Consider the following 26,493-nt stretch of genomic DNA (forward strand, 5'->3'; position numbering starts at 1 on the left):
TAACATCTCACTTCTTTTTTCACTTTTATTGTAATGACAACTTAATTAATAGGCTTATATTTACCAAATACACTAAACTTTCCTCTTTTGTAGATTTTTTCAACGAAGTGAAAAGTTTCTAAGTTTCAATATTAAATTTTGCTTTTATTCTTCCTATCAAGGTTGGTTAAATGTAGCAGACACTTAAAGGAATTGCAACACACCTTCATACATCAATAATCTTTATTTTCTAAACCTCTGAAAAATCTCTTAACATTACAAACTTTTCTTGAAGATGAGATTGCTTTAGTGCAACATACATGTACCACTTTCTCTATTAGTAATCTCTCCTCTTATAAATTAAGAGATTAATTAGTTGTTAGATCTTATAAATTTAGATTATATGTTGTACATTATATAGTTTCCACCAGCTGGTTAATTTCCCTAAAAATTATGAAAAATTCGCTGCGATCCTGATTCCTACAACCTTGATTTAATTTTTTCTCATTTTTCTTGATTTAAATTTCCCTCATTGAACTTGTTTGTTATCAGCCTGATGTTCAGTTTTCATCGTCGTTTTGTTTTTGTTTTCAAAACTAGGTAATGACATCAAGTTTAATGTCTTGCTTCAGTCTCAGATTATTCTATTTAATGAACACCACGAAAAAGACAACTTAGTTTCATTTTTCTGACAAGTTGAAAAATTTCATAAAGATAAAATTATCAGAGTTAACTGATTTTGCATACATTGTTAAGATAAAACTAAAGCAAAACTGTACAAAAACACAAAATACAATCCTGTAAGTGTTCAAAGTTTTGTAACATTCCTGTTTCTATGTTCTTTCTTTTTTAAATGCAATAATGCACTCGAGGTAGCACTGACTACTGTCATAAACAATAAATTCTCTGAAGTTCCAAATGCCATAAGCAACTACTGAATCATAAAATCCATGCCCTTAAGATTTTTTTAACAATTCACGGCATCCACCTTCCTTACAGGTTTTGAATGTTGGTCTTTGAAGCGAGTATTGTTTGTTTGTCATGCAAATGTCCCCTAGAAGCATTCTTGTAAGAATCATGTTCGTCTCTGACTTCTAATCTCACTGTGCTATCAGATCTGGAATAAATATAATAAGACATGGAATTATGCATCAATCAGACTTGTAATGAAAATAAAACAGGAGTACTCAGGAAAGGCTTGACATAAGTAATAAAAATGTCATATAGTTCAAACATAATTAAACTTGAGAATGATCAATTGTAACAGAAAATTATATTGTTAACATTGCAATTAAAATTAATGTGTTATGTAGTGTATTTTTTGTATCTAAGCATACACAGTCAGAAAGATGTCATTCAATTTGAACCAGTTGCACAGTTGCTTCATGTATGGCAAGCATGCTCATCTGTGATAGTTCTTTAAATATATGGGTATAAGTCATAAATAACATGGCAAAAATGTCTGTATTCGAAATTCCCACAATGCTTATATATACATGTAGCTTAAGCTTTAGTAAAGAATGATATATGACAAAAACTCAGTTAGAAATAGCAAGCCCACATTGCAATAAAAATGTGACATTGGGTATGTAAGCAGCAGTAAATTGAAAGATGGCTTTACCTTTATTACCAGTACTTGATTTCGTGATGGTGATTTTTACATTCAAGGTGAAATATGAAGATATTTCACCGTCTAAAACAAGTTATCCGAACAGACCTGTTTATGATCTTACTTCTTAATACCAGTTGTCAGACAGAGAAGCAGCAAATATCAGTTAAAAATAATGTGACTGACCCAGTACTGAGTAATGAATCAAACATACAACCTACTGCACAATATGCATTAACTTGGAAAAAAGTAGATAACAGTGGTTACAATAACCACGAACTCATAAACCAAAAAAGATCACTAAAATTTATCACTAAAATGCTTCTGACTGAGTCTATTCAGAAAGATGTGACAAAAAGTTTAATACAGTATATAACTAAGTAAGTGTTCAACATATCTAAACAAATACTCACATGTTACAAATAAATGCAACTGCTCTAGATATTGACCTCTCAGCAACCTGGCCCATTTTCTTCACCCCTTGTCTGCCTATAAAAGAAGAAAAGTCTCTGCACTGGAATGGGTATTTTTTTCTTCATTATTGTCAAAAAGATCCTTATTGCTCTATATACATTCAGGGGTAACATGGGTGGATCCAGCCATTTTAAAAAGGAGGGGGGTCCCAACCCAGAGTAAAGGGGGGTTCCAACTATATGCTCCCATTCAAATGCATTGATCGTCCAAAAAAAGAGGGGTTCCAACCCCCGCAACCCTCCCCCTGGATTCGCCACTGGGTAAAACTTATACAAGTGTTTTTTTTTAATTTATTGACTGATGCAGATAACTATTTTGGAGGCAGAGTTATATCCCTTAAACATTGAAGATTTTTAACTGAGATTGTTTAAGTAAAAGAGTCAAATTTCATCTTTTGGGGAAACTTCCTTGACTATATTGCAATAACCAAGAATAAACTTCCTTGACTATATTGCACTAACCATGCTAATCAAGAATATAATTGTCTCTTCTTTACAGATTTCTTGATCACACAGGAAAGTAAAATATCACAGACAATGGAAATTGTCATTTGTCAAATCTTAATAACAAGCCCCCAGGGAGCAATTTATAAAGGCATTTGCAGTGACTTCACATCTTTGGAAAGTACATTTCTTTGTTAAGTTCCTGGGATAAAAGATTGAATGCTCTTTTAAAAAGTATCAAAAACAGTAAACTTTTCTAGGCATGTTATGACCTCATAAGGGTTGTAAAAAATCTACTTGTATAAGTTAATTTTGGAGATGATCATGGGGAGATAATCCAAACAGTCATTTTTTTTTATCTATCATAAAGCATGTATAGTATAAGAAAGTAAACTTACCCATGACTGCCATAAGTACCTAGCAAGTTAACAAACATTTGTATAAAAGTTAATATCAAAACACTTATAACTGTTTTTGTGTAGGCCTAATTTCTGAAGAAATGAAACCTCCCAATATATATATATATATATATATATATATGTATACCATTTATTAATTGCATGTTTTGTTATAGGAAAACTAAGAAATTGGGTTCTCAAAATCTTCTTTCCCCTGTTGGTCCTTAAATAAAATCTGCTGACACTTACTTCAATTTTATTGCAAAAACCAAAACTCGCTGAGAGGTTGGTTATACAGAGTTGTATCCCTTTACATGTATATGGAAAATCTGTATCATTACATATAAATTATAAGAAGATGTGGTATGAGTAATACCTGCCAACATTTCAAAATGCCCATAGGGGTTTTATGTGCAAGATGGCTCTCATAGTCCTACAAAACCTACAAATTTATTTCAATGTTGCATTTTTGCTTCTTAATACTTTTAGAATCCTATTCATGTGGTTAAATTGATTGTTTTGTATTTAATGAGAACAAAGTTTAATTTTGGTAGGTATGTGCCAATGCAATGAGACAATGTATAAAAAGTTAACAGTTATAGGGAAAAGTATACAACCCATACCTATTACATAAATCTTTCTTCTGAAGATGGTTAACAGTTGAAACTTTCTCTGAGTTTTCCATAGTGTCTTCATTCCAACCATCAAACCAGGAGTCATAGTTTTCAATTGATGGTTCCATTGGATCAATGTTCTTCCTTAATATTTCTAACCAGTTTAACTCTCCACTGACCAAATAAAAAAGGATAGAGCATGTAAAGGCAACACAAATTATCATATTGATTGATTGTTGTTTACTTTATGCCACATTAGCACAGCAAATTATCATAATACAGTTGCTTAACTTTAAACATGAAATATATAAGCTACATTGTATACTAGTACATGTATATATAGTTAGCAGATGGTAAAGATTTAAGCTTCAATGTAATAGACAACTTAAAATTCATCTCAGATGTATATATACAGATGTATGTAACTTGTATTGTACTTTTCTGAATGAAAAAACCTTTGTGTGTACAGTTGATCCTACAAAGCTAAAGGGAGCAATATTTTTTATTCTGTTTACAGTGCATTAGTCTGTCTTCTGTTGGTTTTTTTAACAGTAGTAATTGGGTAAGTGGATATCTGACAGTCACTCAATATGCATGTACAGATAAGAAGAAACTTTGTCTGAAATTTTTATGCATAACTTTTTCGATTGATGGATCAGTGTTTAACACCACTTTCAGCACTGTTTAGTCTGTTGTGCTATTTCTTGGCAGTTTGGACGTTAAATCAGTTTGGACGTTAAATAAGTTTCTTGCTTGATGTCATTTTTGCTACATGTATCTTTATGATCAGTTCCATATATTTATCTTCTTCTTGCATGTATATTTACTTACTGTAATGCAATAAAAATACTTACACATCTTTAGCTGTAGGGACTGAAACATCATCAGTGTTTCCGGGATGCATATTCTCTGGCATATACAGAAATCTTGAGTTTTGAACAATTTTTTTAAATCTATCTCTTCCAAGTTGAGGAATAAGATCACATGTCCCTTTAATTTTTTTCAAAATTTTCTGATGTGGTGTTGAACAAAACAAATTATGGTGAATCAAAAGCCACAAATCTAACACTGCATCAAATGGAAGAGAATTTCCATCAAATAGATTTAAAGGTTTATTTGTTCTCATCAAGTAGTCGTATCGTGCATCATACAATGCCACACAGTAAGTGTCTTTAGTAATTTGGCAAATTGGAACTGCAGAAATGTTGTTTTTGGTTAGTTTTTTGTTTTTTATTTGTGTGTGTTTACAGAGCGAGACTGAAATAGCCTGCATTAAGACCTGATCATATTTTGTGATTTCATCTGACATAATATCTGAAAGATCTCTTTCAGCAAACTTATCTCCGTCTATATCATCTTCTTCAAAGGAATATTTAGGAGTTGTTATAATTGAAGAAGTTTCCATAACATCCATAGCATCTTGGGATAATTTTTTGTCAGATGGAAAAAGAACTAGATCAGCATTCCCGTAAAATAGATCATGGCTTCCTACAAATTTAAAGAACTGTGTGATTCAAAAGCATAATAGTATTACAAAACAAATGTCCATAGTACACAGATGCCCCCCTGGCACTATCATTTTCTATGTTCAGTTTACCATGAAATTAGGGTTAAAACTTTCATTTGGCATTAAAATTAGAAAATATATCATAGGGAACATATGAACTAAGTTTCAAGTTGATTGGACTTCAACTTCACCAAAAACTACCTTGATCAAAAACTTTAACCCGTAGGACCAAAAACTTAAACCTGAAGTCAGACAGACAAACGAAAAGATGCACTGAAGGGTTAAAATTGCTTTCATTTTGCAAATTTAAAATGAAATATTGAATATTGAATTGTACATTTTGTATTTTGCTAGACAAATTTTACATTTTAGTTTGAGTTGTCTCCCTTTGTTCCTGATTGTACATTTGTAGTACATCACGCATGTATAATTACTGTACACCATTTAACCCATTTCACAGCTACACTGTATATATAATTTTGCAATTTTAAATTTTTACTTGACTAAGATAAATAAGGCCAAATAAAAATATATGTGTGGTTCCAGTTACTCGACCGACCCTAGTTAAAACCCCCCGACCCTGGAACTTTTTTTTTCATTTCTGAAAAATAAATTTTCAAACGTTCAAATTTTGAGGAATCTGATTTAAAATAATTAAAATCATATATTTCTGTCATCTAAATTTCCATCAGAAGTATCTGTTACGGCTAAAATTCAAGAATTCATAACAGATTGCAGCAAAATGAACTAAAAACATGTCATGACTGTTTATTTTACAACCAAACACATGTAAAAATTGCAGACTTCCGGTTGGAGCGTGTATAATACCGGAAACAATTTCGGTAAGCACCCGATTTTTTTCCAGATATTGACAATCAAAAATAAAAATTAAAAAAAAAAATTAAATCAAAGAGCTGAAAGCTCTGAAGAAAAATGATGCCACTGTCTCTAATATTGGGATAGTTTTTATGCAAGTCTTGATTTTCACATACCGTAATTAGTTTAACAATGCAACATGTCTCGTAAGCATATAATTGATATTCGTATATGTGTGTGTGTGTGTGAAGTGAAGGTGACAACTGGCTGTTTTTTAAGACAAATGAATAGGTCAAGACTACCTGAATTGTACAAATAAATACCGTAGAAAGGCTTGTATATTTCTCACTGGTACATAGTCTGAATCCGGGTCCGTTCGCGCCCACTCATGGTGCCCCTTTCACTTTCACACCCTACATGTTCGCACCCAATCTTAATTGGTTTTGTGTTTAATAACTCTGTAAGCAAGTGTTTTCTTATAAGTATAATTGTTGTCATTGTCTCAAAATAAAGTGAGACAGCATTTTTTTTTGTGTTGAATAAATCTTAATCATGTTTTAGATAGCGTATTGTTAAAAATTATAATAATCCTTTCTAAATAAAGTGGTATTTTGTCAACGTTTTATTTTGTGTTGAATAACTCTTAATCATGTTTTGGTTAGTGTATTGCTATAACTTTGTTTCATTGACTTGTTTCAATATAAAGTGAGATTCTGACTATGTTTTTTTCTGTGTGTTGAATAGATTTTATCATGTTTTGGTTATAATAGTGGATTGCTATATTTTGGTTCCTATATTTTATTGTTTCGTTGTTTCAGATCAAAGGGACCAAGCTGTTAAAAACAATTATCTTTTGTGTTTTTCCTTTAAAATCTTCAATTTTCTACTCATACCAAGCTATAAATACATTCAGTATTTACACCAAAGCAATTTAAAACAACAATCATGATTTTCCAATTATTCAACTTGAATTTGAATTAAAATTGGGCGCGAATGAGTAGAGTGCAAACGGACCTTGGGTGCGAACGTGCGAGGTGCGAACGTGTAGGGTGCGAAAGTGTATTGGGCGCGAACAGACCTGATACCACATATATATAGTCTGAACCCCCTTCTCCCACAAAATATTAAGTAAATAATCTTTTTGTTACTGTTATCAAAGGTCTAATGAAACTCAGGTAATTTCAAACATTTGTCAAAGAATTCTAGTCAAACCGGCACCTGGTGAAATTGGCACCTGGACAAATCAGCACCTGGTTAAATCGACACCTGGTATAGTCAATTCGTCACCCTTGTTAAATATAAATTTTAACAGTATTTTAAGCAAAAAGAGTAAAAATAAGTAAGGGGTTGCCAGAATTTTTTTCAGTATTTAAGCAAAAAGAGTTAAATACTAACTTTCACATTTTTGGGTGTTCATGTACATTTTGTATATATTTATTTTTCTCAACTTAATGACTTTTTTGGTGTATTTTTAATGATATATATATGAGTAGTCAAAATAATTATTACGTCTGGCAAGGCTTTTTTAATTTTATTCTGGGACACCTTTCTATGACCGCAAGGCTATGTTCATTTTTTTCTGGGACGCCTTCCTATGAACTTCGTCTTGCCAGACGTCATAATTATTTGGACTAATACATGAGATATTGGATATTTTTATGCATTATTTAAACCAGTTGAGCATTTTACAGGATTGTTTGTTTAATGCTTTTTAAACTTTACTGAAAAAAAAAACACCTTAAATTTGCTTATTATTTGGCATGAAAGTTTGATTTATTTAAAGGGACTCATAGTTTTCCATTTTATTTTAATAATTGTCTAATTGTTAAAACAACAGCTTGGGTAAGGGCTTCGTTGTTTACCTTTATACACAACAACATAATTTCACTTTGGTTTCGTTGTTTACCTAAATACACAACAACATATTCACTATGTACTTGGTAACAGTTATTAATTAATTGAATAGAAAATATTATAACAAATATTATTGGATACCGAATTGATGTCAAATAGGTACCGATTTGACTAGATGCCAATTTAACCAGGTGCCGACTTGACTTGTACGTTTCAATTCCTCTGCGATCGTTTTCGGTATTTTCTTGAGAAAAAACTATTTTCCATCAGCAAAGAGAAGAAGAAACTGCTTGAAAATGATTCTGGAACGCTTCATGATTGTTAAAATAAGTGAAATTCACCCAAAAAACAATTTTAAAACTTGCGATGTTAAAACAGGAAGTTTCAAAAGCACGTGTAAAAGAAGAAATTAACCGGTGAGAGTGGAAATCCGTACATAACAGATATCACTATAGTACGACTTTGAAAGAAAAACAGTTCCATCCTTTTGTAAAACAGTCTTTAATATACCTATCACATTAATGTTTGAAGGGTCTTAAGCTTATTCAAACCATAAAAGTTGGTATGAAACACCAAAACGGAATGAACAATAACCGATTACGTTTTGTAGTTTACAAATTCTAAACTGGTTCCCGTCAAACTACAACACTTGTTCGAGTGTAGTGGAATACAAGCAGAAACCAGTTAAGTTTGTAAACTGGTTCCTGTCTGATTACTACACAATGACCTCTCATGCATAATGATGATAACACAAGCAAATTCCAGTTTGTATAGAAAATAGTAAATACGAAACCAAGCGCGGTAGGCAGAGAAATGTAATGAAGTTCAGGTCGCCAGTAATGGAACAATGACTGCGTCATTTTCCAAAAATGCCGACCTATCTACCGACCCTGTTTTTTAAAAGTATGTTACTGGAACCACACATATATTTTTATTTGGCCTAAAGAAAAAATCCAAGTTTTACTTTATATCAACAACGATCTATATTTGCGTTATTTTTATATTTGCAAACGTTGTATAAATTAGTGTTAGTTGGTTTACAGTATATTAAACATATATGTACATGTACATGTATTATCAAAAAATTGTATGACATTGTCTAGATAAGATCTAAAGAATGTTCATTTCACTGCACTATTTTGTTTGTCCTATCAACATTTCAGAGGAACAGAAACCCAAACAAAGGAACAGTGCTTTTGTTGCTTTTTTCTACTAAAATTCTCATTGAGGCCTTCAACATGGAGAAAAATCTCTCACTTCACTTAAATTTTCATAAGTGCAGATATCAGTGTTAAAATATATTTACTCTTACCGACTAAAGTTGTACCATACAACATGGGTGCTCCACATCCACAAGGACATTCTGCACTTTTTCCTTTTACACTTGTATCCAAAATAAAATTTGTAGGATGTGGTAGCAACTGTGATAACAAATGCTGAGTCAAAACACTTGCCACTTTTGGTTCAGTTAATGATCTCTCCTTTTGTAAATACCTGGATAAACAATCCTCATGTCTCTCTGAAATAAAAAAAGAAAAAACATAAATAAAATGTAAATTAAAAAATAAAGAACCTTAGTCATGTTAGTTAAAAAGTTCACAAGTACAGCTCTAGCAAAATGAATACTCAATTAATATACTTGTATATGTATTTGTGCAAATCTTACTCGCTAAAATTATTCCCCATTTAAATTTGTTAGGTAATGAAACAAATTCCAACGTTTTTTTAAGGTTTAAATAAAAATATATGTGTGGTTCCAGTCACCCTACCTACCCTACTTTTTAGTCGTAATATTAGCCTACATCATGTACATGTACCCTATAGATTTTTTTGTCATTTTCCATTAAGCACTGTTAAAGTGAGAATGTTGCTCCCATAGACTCAATGTAAAAAATGGGAAAAATTTGGTTGATTATATAGGGAATCACTGAAGCATGACTGGAGCGGGCCCCCCCTTAGGTCAGTCAGCGGGCCCCCCCTTAGGCACAGTTCTGGATCCGCCACTGCTCTCAGCGGTGATCAGCAACTTGACAATTTTAACCAACATTTATAATGTAAATGTGAAAATTAACACGCTGCGGGATCAAGTAGTAAGGGACAGCAGCCAATTAAGACGCTGCGGGATTAACGAAAATATTATGAAGGCGCTGCGGCACTGCAGCGTCATATCGGCCTGGGGAGAACACTGCCTTAATTCAAAAGCCTTAGGGTTTCATAAAATTATCACACTGAAAGTCTGGTGAAATCTATAATTGATTGCATTGGTTGGTGTGTAATGCCACTACAGCACTTTTTGCAGCATGAGTATTGCGCTATTTGGTGGAACACGATAACAAAACCAAGATTGCAAATTTACCTTTTTCACTGAAGAATCTCTCTAGTGCTCTAAAAGCTGGTATATGATTTGGTCGCACCATGCCATGAAGATATAACTTGAGAGCCATGTAACCTTTCAAAAATATTGATGAGGAGAAGAAAGAAAGCTGGGGACTCCTCCATCCAAAATATACTTTACTATGATCACTAAAAGACTGGCCATGCAAAAAAGGATTCGTCATTTGTGATGGGCATGGCACTCCAGCATTGACTGCTTGCAGCTCGTAACCTTTATTTGCATAAATGTAGTGATGAATTCTGTCTTTAAATAATTCTTTTTGGGCAGGTAGAAGAACGTCTGCAGAGGAATGATGTAAAGGGCGTCTGAAAGTTCTTATGGTATTAAATGTCATTGTGGCACTTTTGTTATTTATACAAAGCATCGTTAAGAAACCCGCACAACTTTCTCAATTTCTCTGAAACAGGAGACCATTAGTACAGGGGAAGGATACCAATGAATCTATCGCTGCTAGACAACTCGGCCTAAAAAGGAACTCGGTCCAACGCGGTCGGACCATATCTTCTACTTCTACTTCTACCGGGTAATATCCACAATCAACAAACTGAATATTTTGCCATGACTTCGGTCAAAATATCAAACTCGGACATTAAAAATCTCGCCCTGCTACCATTTTTTATAAAAAAAAAAATATAATGAATGAAAAATGAAGAGGTCCCGTGTTCAGTTTTTGACTGTTTCACTATTTTCTACATTTGAAAATGCCTGTACCTAGTCAGGAATATGACAGTTGTTGTCCATTCGTTTTTGATGTGTTTTGTCATTTGATTTTGCCATTTACCTTTTTTCTTGAAGAATCTCTCTTGTGCTCTACTTGAAAAGCTGGTATGTGATTTGGTCGCACCATGCCATGAAGATATATCTTGAGAGCCATGTAACCTTGCAAAAATATTGATGAGGAGAAAAAAGAAAGCTGTGGACTCCTCCATCCAAAATATACTTTACTATGATCATTAAAAGACTGACCTTTCCCTGTACTAATAGTCTCCTGCTTCAGAGAAAACGGTTGTGCGGATTTCCTAACGATGCTTTGTATAAATAACAAAAGTGCCACAGTGACTTTTAAAGGGACTTTCCGATTTGATTTTCCTCTGAGTTCAGTATTTTTGTGATTTTACTTCTTTTTTTTCTCTTTCTATACAGTATTATTCTTATTTGAATCTTATTTTACTTTAAAATGTTTCGATATATCAAAAATTCATATACATTGCAAGAATTTACGGAATTGCAATAAACATTTCTAATGAGACAACAAAATAGTCATCTTCGATCGATTAGATATTTAATAATATAATAATGTGTTTATATTGAATACTGTTTAACTTGGAGTGATAGGCCGGGGTATTTCATATAATACTTTAAGCCCGACTTTAAGTTAGGGACACTTCTAACTGCTATTGAGTTTGTTTTTTGTTTGCATGGGGTGTTTTTTTATTAGGATTTTCTCGTTTTTGTTTTTATATTTATGATATGTTTTTTAGATGTTGCTTTTATTATTATTTTGAGGGTTACCACACGTTGTGTTTTATCGAGAGGTGTGTGCGTTTGTGTTTTTCTTATGTTTAACAGTTTAATTTGTGCTCATGATTATTTGGACTAGGATAATGTATGATAAAGTGTATGATGTGTTAAGTAGCAAGTATTGAGAGCTTTAAATCTCGCGAAACGTCAGTTATTAAGTGACGATGCCTTCAGTATCGGTAACTACGACGTACCCATACAGACCCATACAGACAGTAAATGTATAGAGAATTATGTTTCAAAATGAAAAAATTACAATTTCATTTTTTCAGTCCCGAAACTTTTTTTCAACATACACCTACAAGAACAAACTCATATTTTCATGAAGGGCTTTACTTATTCTTTATCCATTTTAAAACAAAACCGGATTGATTTAGTGCAACATAGTTTTTGGCAAAAAATATTGCTTCTTGCGTTCTCTAGATTTTTCTGATTTTACACTAAATTTTGTATAACTTGTGACTTCCGCAAAACATCAGTCCCTACTCTCGTGCCAAAGATTTTTTTACTCTCATTTTCCTCGATTCTAATTTTGTTCAACTGGTTTATACCAGCCTGCTGTTCAAGGCTTGATAGACGGGATTTTCATGCTTGCTGCGTTGAAGACACATTGGTAGGCTTAGGCTGTTGTCTGCTCCGTGATCGGGTGGTTGTCTCTTTTACATATTCCCCATTTACACTCATTTCTATCTGTTTTGTTTTGCTTCTAAATTGGTTATGGCATCAGAGTTAATTGCTTTCAACTCTGTTTATGCTGTTACAAAATGTATGACCCAAGAAAAAGGCGACTGTGTTTCATTTTCCTGATAATTAGTAGAATGTTTTTTTACATATATCCCTCAAAATTATTACGAGTGAACAGTATGAGCGTACATTGCTTTGATAAAAACAAAATAAAAAAATCACAAAAATATAAAAACAAATTTTGCCATATTCCTGTTTCTATGTTCTTTTATATGTGATAATGTATTCTGGGTAGCACTGACTACTGTCATAAACAATAAATTCTCTGAAGTTCCATATGCCATCAGCAACTACTGAATCATAAGATCCATTCCCTTGAGAATTGTGGAACGATTCACAACATTCATCGTCCTTGCAGGTTTTGCATGGTGGTCTACGAAACGAGTATGGCGTGTCCGTAACAAAAATCTCTCCGAGAAGCATTCTAGTAAGAATCATTTTCTTTTCTGACTTCTTATCTCGCTGCCCTTTCGGATCTGGAATATTTAATACTTGTAAGACATAGCATTTTACAATTTTCTGCAGTTATGATGAAAAAAATTCTATTATGCGACACATCAATCATCAAGGGAGTGGGGTAGGGTCGTCCAAACCCCATGAACCCCTGGATACGGATATGATCACACTTTAAGAAAAATAAAACAAGAATACTAACGAGAAAATAGACATAACTTACAAAATGCCAAAGTTAAAACACAATCAAACTTTACCACATGGTACTCTTTGTTCAATAGCATACTTGTTAGTAGCAACCATCTTTCAAGGCATGAAGGCAGTCATGATAGGAAATGCAAGCTCTAGAATATTGCATCATTTGGTCCAAGGACACAGTTATCGTCCTTTGGTTTTCGTTGTCTACGAATATAGTCCCTAGTGTAAACAGTGTATAACTTGCATGTTTAATTTAATACACTTTCCCAATTTATTTCTTTATATTAAATGCATGAAATATGAAGTAGGGGGATGTAATTACATGTCAAACAAATTTGGGTGCTGAAACTTTATGTTAAGTAGTGAATTGGTCTAGTACTAAAAGGTCGAATTTTATCACGTCTGAAGCTGTCAAACTGAATTTTACACCCCCTTAACACAGAATTGTCAATATTTTGAGTTAGAGCTGGTAGAAGTTTCTATAATTTTGATATTATTTGTCTCACTGGTAGTACACTACACTGTAAAAATATTTTTGAGAAAGAGCAGGTGCGATTTTTTTAATTTGAATTTATTGTCTAAAAGAAATGCACTATGAAATAACTGTGTTCTCGGGCCATTTGGGCGATATATAATCCATGTACAGGTGTTGTTGCAGATGCAACATAGACGTGCAAAGTTCACAATTTGTAAGCTGAAATCATCTCTTTTGTTATAAGTTGTAACCTCAACCCACCACATTGTCAACTTCGGAAAGATATGAGGCAGGGTTTAACAACTGTAACTGGTGTATCCTTTATTTAAGATTCGATGGCATATATGCGTTCCACGTAATCACCAAACTTTTGATTTTGTTAGTAAGAGACCATAATTCATGTAGTTTAACATGAATTAAAAGGATAATGCTAGCTTCTTTTCATTCTTCATTAGAAATTTCTGAATAAATGTAGCCTGGTAGGGAGAACAACAATAATCAAAGTCTGGTATTAATTAGATAATGAATAAATGGCAAAGAGGAGAACAGTTAGTTCTCATAAGAAAGCCGATTGTTTTGACACGTCCCCAAACGTACAAATATGTTGTCAAAACATGACTTTTCTAAATCATACATAGAGAAATTCATAAATGTTTGAGAAACTAAGTTTCCAAGTCCTTCATACAAATTATGCCTTAGATTAGTTACACTATTCTATGTATGTCTCTTTATGGCATATTGCTGTCTATGTGTTTTAAAATCATAACATTATTGCTTGTAACGTATTTGGTTTTGAGCTTTAATTCTTTATATTGACGGCAAAATAAGAACATTGTTTTGGACGCAAACAGTTGTTTCGTCTGTTTTGTTATTTGTACTATGGAGAATCATTATATTGGTATTATAAATATCCTATAGTTAAACATACAACATCTTTCTTTTTATATTTGGTCAATGTTAATGTTTTACTTTATGATTTGGGCCATTTCATTTTCATCTTCATCCAAGGTAAAATTATTATTCAGAGCATACGCATTTGAAAAAGTCCAAGAGACGGCGAACAACATCCGAATGTCAACAACGTTGTGGTCGCAACATTATGACGTTGTCCAGCCGAGGTACCTTGGCGACGTTCAGTTGTGTTGCCGCTTTAGAAGTAAAGAGAACGCTTAGTGAAACTTCAGAATAAAATCAATTATTCTTAAAGATGGAGAGCATTTCAATTTCAAGACTTGACTTAATTTTGAAGCAGTTTATCAGGTATGTATTCAGGTACCATTAATTTGTGGTTACTAACTTTATAAGTTTTTATTTTGATATACAATTCTTCAAAGACTAAAGGCAATAAAAATGCACACAGTTTGGCATGGTTTTCTTAGTAACAATTATTAGAGGCTTCAGACATGATGATAATGTTTTTACTCGAAAACGAAATTTATCATTGATAGTAATACAGCTTATGATAAAAACAACGGATAGTCTTCAGTATAACTTTATCATATTTATTACGAATTAATGAAATCATTATTCTTGTTTTCGTTTAGAATTGACCAGTATAAATGGTACTGTAGGCTTTTGAAGGAATATGCAATGGAAGCATTTACAGTAAACGGAATACCAGCACCAATATATGTAGCGAAGAGAATGGCTTATTCCCAGGAAAATGACAATTTCGGTATTCTAATATATCATTGTAATGTAAAAAATATTGTTTTGAATTTAATAAGTTAATAATATTTCAACTTTGAGCATACATCTTTGTAAAAATCCAAATATAATAAATTTGAAATGTGACAAAAAAAAAGTATAATAAACTCATCATAGATACCAGGACTAAAAACTATAAGTGAGCCTTTATGGCTAACAAATCATTTGTAGTACTAAATAAATGGTCCGTCTTATGTTTGGAATCTCTTAAATTATATATTGATTTGTATGTCCATGTAAGATTTAGAATTAGAAAGGATTTCTGATCTTTGATTGTAAAACATAATATCCACACTGATCTGTGTCCACACTTGTTGATTGTATAAAAATAAAAATAAGATGTGGTATGATTGCCAATGAGACAGATCTCCGCAAGAGACCAAACGACAAGAAAAAGAATTAACAGAACATTGTTATGATTGAATATGTAGTCTATATCAAATTGTTTCATATCTTTTGTATGGACTCTGAATTCTTGCTAGCTTAATAACTAATGTATGTATACTATTATCGAAAAGCGTTTATTTACCTCTATCAGTTTTGGTTGTTTGTGTCGTTTAGTTCATACCTCACAGAGTATACCCCGTATCATCTTTTTTACCATTCATGATTTTTATTTTGGGTTTTATCAACTATAGTTAAGCTGACTAAATAATTTGTATATTTGTTCTCCCTATTATATAACCTATAATTGTTATTTGACAGGTATGGTAGAAATGACGGACTTGTTGGTGCCACTTTGTAACACCGCCTTTCTTCTACACTGTCAGACACCAGAAATTGCTGCCATGAAAGAAAAGACACCAAACTTTGACGTTACGTGAGTATAAGATGAATAGTCAAATCAAATGGTATATTGTGACGTTTGTGTTTAATTGTATACTATTTGATGTTAGTATATCATAAGCTAACTTAAGAATTTTGCTTTAAAAGTACAAGAGAAAAACAAAGTCTTTAGATACAAATAGCAAAATGTCATTGAATTCACCAAATTATTTTAACCCGCATTTCATTCTTCTTTCAGATTTGATAACAGTATTTGTCAAGATATTATAAAAATGGAGAAGGAATTGAGTCGTAAAATAAGGAGTCATATCGTATGTCTGGAAGGACTCAGGGCTTTACAGAAAGTAAGTATTTGATAGAATAAATCAAAATATATGTTGTAACACAAGACTGGATATCGTAAGTTTATAAATTGGTATATTTACATTGTTAAGTTTTAATGACTGAAACACGTTTTGTAAACCAGCAATAAAGTTGAAAATAAAGTAAGGTATTCAAATTCTATCTTTTTTTATAATGTGAAAATATAACTTTGGACGAGTGACCATTTGTTCGTATTAACTCAAAGAAAAGAGAGTGATAATACAAATAAAAAGTCTGTGTCAGCTTTTCAAATCACAATTCAACTCAACGTCCAAAAATATAGAATTAGTTACATTTTTAGTTTTTAATTAAGTTGCCATCATTTAACTAGCTCCCTTTAAAAAACGCGACTTATGCTCGTTATAGAGGAATCCGACACTTCATTGGAAGTTTTTTTAATGTATCATAAATAGAGATATTGTGGAAAAAAGTCCTAATGATGACGTCACCAAAACGAGCTTAAAATTAGGATTTCACTGATTTTATAATATACATAAAGATAATATTTGGATAAAATCTTTATTTTCTAAACATATGTTCAGTGTTTGATTTTTATTCTTTCAAGGATTGTTGGTATTGGGAAAAACGTCTAAAGCACAGGAACAGTAGATTGGACTCTTTCCTGAGGAAAAACACAGATGAAGGACAAACTGTTACTAGAAAGCTTCAAAGCAAATATGATAATCGAGTATTAAAGCAGAGTGAGGCAGTCAAACGTTACAGGGCTATACTGGTTTGCTTCCAAGAAAAAATGGATGATGAGAAGAAACTGAGGACAGTTATTTTGCAGGTAAAATTTGTTTAAGTTTATGTTAGCTCTGTCTATTAATGGTCTGCCCACAAGGTTAATAAGTATGTTATTTTTCTTTACTTTTGATGACCTTGTTGAACATAGAGTTCTAGAAACCCATTTAAGTCAGTTTGTCATTAGGAACACCGGACTCTGACAAATATAATGTTATCATTAAAGATTTGTTGGTCCTGCATTTTCAGAAAATTTTTGCTATCTATTATTTCCATACGTATAAACAAGGAAGGTTTTCACAAGATTAAACCAAAAAATATACAGTTCATATCATTTTGTAATACAACTGTAATCGTGATTTATAGCACATTTTTATTTAGAAATGCGTTTTTTTTCGTACAAATGATCGTGACAAAAGGTAACCAAATGTAAAGTTTTCATAAGGTAAAGTTACTGTAAAGGATTAAAAAAAAGAAAATGTCAGTTAAGACTATTAACTAATTCAAGTACAAAGGCGAAAGCGAAACCGTTAGGTAACATTGAAAAACATTGACTGGTACTGATTTAGTACTATATAAAAGGAACAACATGTCTAGGATTCATTCTTCAATGTTATTCCACGGTCGGTACCAGTATTATCGAATAGAGGCAGGGAGTGAGATAGAGGCTCATAACAAACGAATGTAAATAATGAATGGAATCAACGTATAGCATTTGCCATAGGAAAGTCCCTATAACCAACGGTTTCTTGTAATTTCTTTCGAGTTCGCGAGTTACAATCAGGTTTCTTAGGTTATATTTGTCATTTTTTGGTTTTCAAAACACATATTTTCAGAGTTATTGTTTTATTATAGAAAGTGGCTCTCATCCGAGAAAAGTTGTCATCTTTCATGAAAGAAAGCTTAACCCATGCCTACAGTGACATGATACAGGCTGTATACATGGCAAAGGAACAAGACGGGTATGTTTTTGTGATAATATTTTTAGAAAAGGATGTGACAGTGGTAGAACATATCTTGTATTGATCTATATCTAGTATTGCTTACATGTGTTGTTTAATAGTTTTTGAACGTACTGCCCAATGGACAAATGTATTAGCTGGATGACCTTACAAATATTAGTTCAGTTTACAATGTAACTTTGACATATATAAAAAGAGTACAATAGAATCAGTAGACCAACTGTAGATGAATTTGATCTTATGCAATGATTGCTTTTTCAGATTTAACTTGGTTGATCAACAACTAACGGCAGTTAACATTGATGGCATTGTTGAGAAGTTATATGATATAACATCAGCCACCTACAACACACCAGTACCTGAGGTTTGTATACTTCAAGTAAAACTCAAAAGTACTTAACTTTACTTAAAACATTATGTTATCATTCACACAGATACACAGATATTTCAATAATGTCCGTATGTTTTAACATAGGCGGATTCAGGGGAGGAGAAGCTGGGGGCCATGCCCACCTTTTTGTGGGGAAAATTTGGTTGATTGTATAGAGAATCACTCAAGCATGACTGGAGCCCCTACAACACACCAGTACCTGAGGTCTGTATGCTTCAAATACAACTCAGAAGTACTTAACTTTACTTAAAACATTATGTTATCATTCACACAGATACAAAGTTAATTCAATAATGTCCGTATGTTTTAACATAGGAAAATCCAGGGAAGGGAAGCTGGGGGCCTTGCCGACCTTTTAGCGGGAAAAATTTGGCTGATTGTATAGAGAATCACTCAAGCATGACTGCAATTCTTACAAAACTTTAATTGTAAAATTACTGCTAAGCTTATGTTATTTTCTCTTTAAAAAATATCATCAGTTTTCAGTTTTAATGGGAGATGAATATGCAAGACTTGTTTTGTAGGAATTTATCCAAACCACTGGATTCGACGAACAATTGGCCGAGATATACTACAAGGAGTGTGATTACGAAGTACTGGGAATGAAAAATGAAAACTATTTCAGAAAATTAAAGACTGAGAAAAAATCTTTGTTTGACAAAACAGAGAGTAGTAAAGGTAAGTCTTCTTTCATGTAGTTTTACACTGTTCATGGTTTTGCTTTTATTAATATTTGAAATCGAAAGTAACTCTTAATAAAGAAAATCCGTCCAAATATTTTGAACTGTCGTTTCTGAGTAACTCCATATGAACATTTACACAGTAGTAAATGTTGGTTGTTATTAACAGATGAATACAGCTAGATTTGTCGTGCAAAGATATTCAAGCTGTTCAAATAAAGTAATGACTTTTACTACAATTTATTATCATTTATTTAATATTTTATTTTAAAACGTATTTTAGAAGGCTGTTTCTTCCCCATAAATGGCGGAATTCGCACAATTCCAGTGACACGTGATGAAAAAAGCAGAGGAATAATCAACATCAAAACAGGTTTGTTAAACAATTTTTTGCTCCAAACGACCGATGTTAAATTATATCCGAATCGAATCGTGAAATCAATTTCAATAAATAAATAAATAAATTATTTTTAAACAGAGAATGTATTGTTCTGATCATACAAATTCCCTATTTCTTGGTTCTTCTTACAGAAAAATACGCGATTAAAAACCACCATCTTTTTAAAGTTCAAAATGTAGAACCAAGAGTTTGGGAAACCTACATTTAAAGTAAAACTGATCAACCTTTTCCTTCATTTAGATAAATTGCCCAATTGTAAATCATGCAATTATAGTAAAAAAGATGTGGTACCGTATATGAATAAGAGTATGTGGTATGAATCCGTATGATTTCTAATGAAACAACTCCAGTTTCTTCATGCTTGTCTGACAATAAATGAATACATTTGAGTTTATAGTATGTATCTTAGTATGAAATTCAAAACAGTGTAGCTGTGGCCATTGATTGACCCATCAAAATCATCCATTGACTGGGACAATTTACGTGAACGTTTGTCTGTAACAACCACTGTTCATGACGTACCTACGATAGACATTTAAACTGTGGGGTCACCAAAGGTTTCTTAACGCCTTTAATTATAAAATAATTCGAAAAATTAATCAGGAATAACCTTTGTGTTTTGATTTATATAATTGATATAAATCAAAATATCGTGTTATTTCTGATTAATTTTTCGAATTACTTAATTAGGTGTAGAGAACCTTTGGTGACCCCATAGTTTAAGTGTCTTTAAAAGTACATAGTGAGCATTGGTCGTTACATACAAACGTTCACCTAAATTGTCCCAGTCAATGAATGATTTTAATGTGTCAATCAATGGCCACAGCTACACTGTTTTGAATTTCATACTATGTTTAATTTTATTACAACAGGTTACCAAGTCAAATTAAAGTTGGTTTTAATGGACGGAAATGTTGGTTTCGGTTGGGTCAGACAAAATGCACTCTTTAGACAGAAGAAATGGGGGTTTTATTTCATGACACCAGAAGATTCAACAACAACATCAACAATAGGTGTGCCATCAGTACCATCACTCAAAGCTATTCCAACAATTGAAGTAACCGATTGTTCTGACGATTTTAGAGGACAGGGGGATAATCAATGTATTATAGCCCATGGAAACGACAAGCACGAAAACACAGAAAAGAAAGAACAAGAAGATGCAGTTGTAGTGCCCATGATCCAGAAACTTATTGCTGAATGTATTCACGAGATTGAAGTGGTAGAAAAATTATTGGTAGTTTAAAATGGAAAAACAATTATATGCCAAAATGAATGTTTGAATTGTACATATAACTTTTTAATTAATCTAATAAAATTATGAAAAAAGAACGGTTTTGTTACTGTCTATGGAATGTTAGATTTATATAAGAATAAGGAGATGTCCTACGGTTGTCAATGAGACAGTTGACCCAAGGATTCCACAAAAGACCAGAGATCAGGAATGTAAACAACAACAGATCAATACACATACGCTTTCGACAATAATTAAAACGCATACCGTACGTTTTTAGATCCTAAACACATTTCCAAGCACATCTTTTGTGGTTTGTTTTACATGTTTAGGTCTAAACATGTTTCAGTACAAAGTGCTTCAGATTGTGTTTAGAATCATGTTAAGCTTAGAAATAAGTGTTTTATTTGTAAACACTTTCATTTTTGAACACTTCTAAAGTGCGTAAATTCAAGTCATATTTAGATAGTATGTGCTTACTGAGACATGTGTTTAGAAATTAAACACAATGCTAAAGACGTTTAGAACTAAAAATGTAAAACAAATGTTTAATATATAAGCACGACTTTTACAGTGTGTTCACCCCATTCTGTCAATATAACTGCACTATTAACAATTGTCATACACGTTGGAAGTTTAACTAGCTATAAAACCAGCTTCATGATCACCTCTTCCCTTTTTCAACAGAAAAAGTTTGTACCAAAGTCAGGAGTATGGCAGTTGTTTTTCCCTTGTTCCGTTGTTTGATAGCGTTTTGATTTGTCAGTTTTTATGGATTTGCCCTTTTTTAATAGCCTCGATGTTCTGTAATTTTTGTATACTGTTTTGTTTTATATTCTCGATTTATTCTAACTTAATTTCCCTCCTGTAAAAATGCATTTGGTAAATAGTTTGGAGTTAGTTGTACTGCCTATGTCGTTGTCAGTTTCTGTTCGACTTATGCATAGGGTATCTTCCTACTCCTTTGAAGACTCCAACCTAAATTCAACATCTTATCAGTTGTTGAATTTCAATTTTACTTCTGTCAAATAATTTGTTCACTACATGCATACTGATCTTGTATATAGAATAATAAAAAGAAATTACATGTATAGAAAAGAAGACGTGGTATGATTGCCAATGAGACAACTCTTCATAATAGACAAAAATGACACAGACATTAGCAATTATAGGTCACCGTACGGCCTTCAACAATGATAAAAGCTCATACCCGCATGATCAGCTATAAAAGGTCCCGAAAAGGCAATGTAAAACAATTCGAACGAGAAAACTAACGGCCTTATTTACATTTAAAAAAATGAACAAAAAATAAACATGTAACACATAAACAAACGACAACCACTGATTTAAGTTTAACCGATTTTAACCCAGATTATAAATATGCTTTACTGCTTTTTGCACACTTTTTTTCAAATCAACGCTCACAATGTTATTTGACATCATTATACAGCCAGTCAGCACTCGTGTGTTGACATGGATTATCATTTATATGGTCATAATTATAAATTAACTGTTTATAAAACTTTAAATTTTTGAAATACTAAGGCTTTTTTACCTCAGCGATAGATTACTTAAGCTGTACTTGGCAAAACTTTTGGGAATTTTGATCATCAATGCTCTTCAACTACGTACTTTATTTGGCCTTTTTAACTTTTTTGATTCGAGCGTCAGTGGTGAGTCTTGTAGACGAAACGCACGTTTGGCGTAAATTTAATATTTCAATCCTGTTATCTATGAAGAGTTTATTTACTGTTCTTTAAAGACAATTTAAAAACTGTACATTTAATGTATATTCTTAGGGTAATGGTAATTTCGTGATTATGGTATGTATGTCAATCCGGTTAGAGATTACATTAGTTTAGTTATAGTTTTAAATATTAATAGTTACATCATTTAATTCAGCGATAGATGCATACAGAGATCAAAAGATTTTAAAAGAGATTAACTATCAAATCAATATAAATTTGTATCCCAAATAATAGAACTGTTACTATATTTTGCAAACAATGACTTGATAAGATAGAAATTTCCATGATAAAACTATCTCTAAGGAGTCAATTCCCGTTTAACTGTGTGACTGAAGTTACTATCATGATTTGATTGAATTTTATGGAGTACAAGTGTCAAAGATGACCACCGATATATTCCACGAAACGTAGTTACATTTTTTCCCGTCGTTTGCAACACCACTGAATTCGGGTTAAATTATTTCTCGTAATTACCAACAACTACAGATCGATGCCACTTGTAGAGCAGCATCTTTCTTTATCTTAGATTTACATATTTCAACATCAAGTATCGTAAACATATAAACTTTACATACTTAAGAGACAGTATTGAACCGATTCAAATCTCATAAATTGTTTGCGGAGAGACACATCAAGGCAACAAACAAACATAATTGCATAATCTCAAAAAGGAGCGAAAAAACAGCTTTATGTATGCAACATACGATATGCGAATTTCAACTCGGTTAAAACCTCACAATCGGGAATAGGACACAATTGGCAAAATTATAGATTAGACTACCATTCAAGTATCAAAGTCTGCATAACACATATCGCTAGTACGTTGAGATACCGACACATCGAATTAATTAACCAATTCTTATTCGTGAACGTAAAACGTAAAAAATCTGTTGTCGATTTTAGTTGTTCCTCCTCATTTTACTGTTGGAGCAGTTTTTGTGTAAATGTATACACTTGTTGATGATGTTTATATGATATAATCATAAACGATCGTTACGATTAACAGACATGTACACGTCATCAGTCCTTTGATTCCTTAATTTTAATGAATATATGAAATTGAGCTCAAAACATAGTTTTAAGAATTCCTTTCAAATTATACAACTCGTATTCAAGCGGGACGAAATGTACTAGGACATTCAAACTCATCAATCAAAATAAACTGACAACGTCATAGCCAAAGAAAAATGAAAAAGACAAATAGACAAACAATACTACACAAAACACAACGTAAATAGAAAAATGTAAAATCACAAAAATACTGAACTCCGAGGAAAATTAAAACGGAAAGTCCCTAATCAAATGGCAAAATCAAATAAAAAAACATATCAAATGAATGGACAACAACTGTAATTTTCCTGCCTTGGTTCAAGCATTTTTAAATGTAGAAAATGGTGGATTGAAACTGGTTTTATAGCGTTAAACCTCTCACTTGTCAGCTGACAGTCGCTTCAAATTACATTATATTTATAACGATGCGTAAACAAAACCGACAGAAGGATATGCAGATCCTGCTCTACATGTGGCAATTATATAACTCGTATTCCTTTTCTTATTTTACGAGGATAATTTTTTTTTAATGTTCTTACCTGCATATTGATCACATTTAGTAGGACTTTCAGCTGCATATATACCTGCTCCAAACATACCATTGCTCAATCTTTGATCAAATCCCTGATCTGCTATATTATTTATTAGGTTCACGGTTGTACCATGGAATAAGTAATGTTCGTTTACCATGTGGACCATTCCACGTTTTAATGTGTTGTTGGTTTTACGGGAAGTTAAAATTGGACCACTTGAGCATCCTATTTCTTCGAGTTTTGGAAAATGCCTTTTAAACTGTCCGACTTTATAGCACATTCGTGCTCTGCATTGGAAATATCTTTCTGCCACTGAAGGGTTTTCAATTCTTTCTACATTAAGAATTTCTATGTTCCTGTAATTTATGGCTTCTAGTCCACGTGAATCGCGACCAATTCCAACGAATTCTGCTTTCCATGTATCTTTGACAAGACTTTCAATTGCAAAACGTTCTCTTTGGCTGACCGGAACTAGTTCACAACACCTTTTATTTATCGATTGACAATTCCATTCCTTGAAGGTTTTTGTATGTTCGTTCAATGTCCAGTACAACGGTGGTTTTAAATCAGACAAATACATATTCAGATAAAGTTGTTCTAAAAAAGAAATTGAAAATAATACATACTCTACAGTACACAAAAATATTTAACTAGAATATTAAGTGATCTGTAAAAAACGGTAATATTATTAGTTTAGTTATAAAATGAGTAAAGTACTTGAAAGACCTAAATCCGTGTTACAGTATACAGGTAATTCCACCAATGGCGTCCTCTTATGTGTAGAAATAGATTACATTCGCTGTTTTTTGCAAAATCTTTTAGAATTTCGACCCAAAAAGCTCTTAAACTTCGTACTTTTAACATGTTTAATACGAGTGTCACTGATGATTATTTTGTTGCCGAAACCCACGTCTGGCGTAATAAAGTATGAGCTTGGTATCTTTGATGAGTATTTACATGATTTTTCAGTACCTATACAATGTTTCATTTTAACCACACAACATTATTACTATTCCTCGTGCATTATTCATAACTAAATTTTACCATAAGCAGCTTTGCAATTTCCCTTATTCATATGCAACTAGTTTAAACATGTAGTTGGAAAGTTGCAAATATACGTATATATAGTTAGTTTTCTCGTTTGAATTGTTTTAGATTTGTCATTTCAAGGTCTTTTATATCTGATTATGCGGTATGTTTTGTTTCTTCTCGTTGTTAAATGCTGTAAAATGACTAACAGTTGTTAATATCTGTGTCTGTTCTGGAGAGTTTTCCGCATTGGCAATCATACCATATCTTCTTATTTTAAATATATATAGACAATCGTAAACTAATGAATTATACATTGTCCATTTAATACGATTGCATGTGTATAAGAGCTGACAAATAATACAAGACTAATGCAGAAAAGCCAGATAAATAAAAAAAAAATAACCTTATCTTAATACATGATTTGAACTCCCGGTTTTTGATTCAAAAAGGTGCCAGAAAATGGACACGTGTATATTACAAAAAAATAGATTTCCACATGTTTAATGTTAGAGTTTTTTTTATGTTAATATATTTTGTTCTTTGAGTATATACAATAATGGACGGAAGAAAATATGAATGTCCAGAGTTTTCAACAACGAAACATTATTTTTCTGAGGGCACAGTCCATATTGAGAGAAATTGTGTGGGTTACAGTCTTGGATATGTACTGCTTCAAATGGGTCACAATTGTTAAATGATCATACCAAAGGTTCTTCCAACCATTGAAAGTGAATGGTTAAGAATATTTTGTACATGTTATACTGTAGTAACAAATAATTGTTGACTTCAAATGTCTTATATAATCAACAAATGAAAAACTCTTTCTGTAAAGTATTTTTTTGTGTTTCACCTGGTAATTAAATAGTATATACATGTATATTCATCTCCAATAGTTACGAATAAACATTTTTTTCTTTTACCTGTTAACTTTCCAACTTCTTTTTTCAATACCTGAAAGGATGAAACGATTCAACAGCGGTATCATTTAACAAGCAAACTATTACAAAGTATTTTAAACATAAAAATATATGTATCATTTTGAATTATTAAACTATACTATAATGTAAGTTTTTATTATTGATAAAATTACATTACATGTATGTTTTATTAGAGTGAATACGTAAATTTGATTCAATCGCAAGGCATTTCAATATCATATTTTATTTCCATATAAGATACAACAGTTATGATTGTATGTGCTTTTTTTGTTACAAAAGCTAAAATGATGTTTTAAAAAACAACTCAAAAGCTCGACGTATCACATAATTTCATGGCTGTAACATATACATATGCATGTAATTATGAGAATTGAATACTTCCTTTTATTATTTTACAGGGTGTTTTTAAAGCGTGCGTACATTTTTAATATGTTCCGAGCTTCAT

The 26,493-nt window shown here is 32.2% G+C and overlaps 4 protein-coding genes across 4 annotated transcripts; 2 read left to right on the forward strand and 2 right to left on the reverse strand.

Annotated features, from left to right (window-relative positions):
* Window positions 1–208: 208 nt before the first annotated feature.
* On the reverse strand, window positions 209–10,505 carry LOC143072754 (uncharacterized). The gene is made up of 6 exons (XM_076247847.1): window positions 10,051–10,505; window positions 9,007–9,213; window positions 4,372–5,005; window positions 3,527–3,691; window positions 2,002–2,077; window positions 209–1,096 (listed from the first exon to the last, which is right to left on the reverse strand). The coding sequence occupies exons 1-5, from the start codon at window positions 10,451–10,453 to the stop codon at window positions 2,041–2,043; spliced, it is 1,446 nt and encodes a 481-aa protein (XP_076103962.1). The 5' UTR covers window positions 10,454–10,505; the 3' UTR covers window positions 209–1,096; window positions 2,002–2,040.
* Window positions 10,506–12,447: 1,942 nt separating this feature from the next.
* Window positions 12,448–24,670, reverse strand: LOC143072755 (protein mono-ADP-ribosyltransferase PARP14-like). Its single transcript, XM_076247848.1, has 2 exons — window positions 24,085–24,670; window positions 12,448–12,830 (listed from the first exon to the last, which is right to left on the reverse strand). Exons 1-2 carry the CDS (start codon window positions 24,656–24,658, stop codon window positions 12,553–12,555), a joined length of 852 nt encoding a protein of 283 aa, XP_076103963.1. The 5' UTR covers window positions 24,659–24,670; the 3' UTR covers window positions 12,448–12,552.
* On the forward strand, window positions 14,602–17,141 carry LOC143070932 (uncharacterized). Its single transcript, XM_076245032.1, has 5 exons — window positions 14,602–14,740; window positions 15,025–15,155; window positions 15,893–16,007; window positions 16,212–16,317; window positions 16,902–17,141. Exons 1-5 carry the CDS (start codon window positions 14,688–14,690, stop codon window positions 17,139–17,141), a joined length of 645 nt encoding a protein of 214 aa, XP_076101147.1. The 5' UTR covers window positions 14,602–14,687.
* On the forward strand, window positions 18,621–20,797 carry LOC143072756 (uncharacterized). The gene is made up of 4 exons (XM_076247850.1): window positions 18,621–18,637; window positions 18,958–19,111; window positions 19,397–19,486; window positions 20,386–20,797. The coding sequence occupies exons 2-4, from the start codon at window positions 19,036–19,038 to the stop codon at window positions 20,757–20,759; spliced, it is 540 nt and encodes a 179-aa protein (XP_076103965.1). The 5' UTR covers window positions 18,621–18,637; window positions 18,958–19,035; the 3' UTR covers window positions 20,760–20,797.
* Window positions 24,671–26,493: the final 1,823 nt, after the last annotated feature.

Source organism: Mytilus galloprovincialis, chromosome 4 (assembly GCF_965363235.1).
Source record: "Mytilus galloprovincialis chromosome 4, xbMytGall1.hap1.1, whole genome shotgun sequence".
In the NCBI taxonomy this organism is placed as follows: Eukaryota; Metazoa; Mollusca; class Bivalvia; order Mytilida; family Mytilidae; genus Mytilus; species Mytilus galloprovincialis.

Excerpts from the sequence above, each read along its gene's own strand:
- LOC143072754 (XM_076247847.1), bottom strand. The coding sequence starts at position 10,453 with ATGCTTTGTATAAATAACAAAAGTGCCACAATGACATTTAATACCATA. Across the intron at positions 5,006-9,006 it reads GTATGGTACAACTTTAGTCG|GAAGCCATGATCTATTTTAC; the intron begins GTAAGAGTAAAT and ends TTAAATTTGTAG. Across the intron at positions 2,078-3,526 it reads AAGAAAGATTTATGTAATAG|GCAGACAAGGGGTGAAGAAA; the intron begins GTATGGGTTGTA and ends CTTCTTTTATAG.
- LOC143070932 (XM_076245032.1), top strand. The coding sequence starts at position 14,688 with ATGGAGAGCATTTCAATTTCAAGACTTGACTTAATTTTGAAGCAGTTT. Across the intron at positions 16,008-16,211 it reads ACACCAAACTTTGACGTTAC|ATTTGATAACAGTATTTGTC; the intron begins GTGAGTATAAGA and ends TTCTTCTTTCAG. Across the intron at positions 16,318-16,901 it reads GACTCAGGGCTTTACAGAAA|GATTGTTGGTATTGGGAAAA; the intron begins GTAAGTATTTGA and ends TATTCTTTCAAG.
- LOC143072756 (XM_076247850.1), top strand. The coding sequence starts at position 19,036 with ATGAAAAATGAAAACTATTTCAGAAAATTAAAGACTGAGAAAAAATCT. Across the intron at positions 19,112-19,396 it reads CAAAACAGAGAGTAGTAAAG|AAGGCTGTTTCTTCCCCATA; the intron begins GTAAGTCTTCTT and ends AACGTATTTTAG. Across the intron at positions 19,487-20,385 it reads AATAATCAACATCAAAACAG|GTTACCAAGTCAAATTAAAG; the intron begins GTTTGTTAAACA and ends TTATTACAACAG.
- LOC143072755 (XM_076247848.1), bottom strand. The coding sequence starts at position 24,658 with ATGTATTTGTCTGATTTAAAACCACCGTTGTACTGGACATTGAACGAA. Across the intron at positions 12,831-24,084 it reads TAAATGTGATCAATATGCAG|ATCCGAAAGGGCAGCGAGAT; the intron begins GTAAGAACATTA and ends TAAATATTCCAG.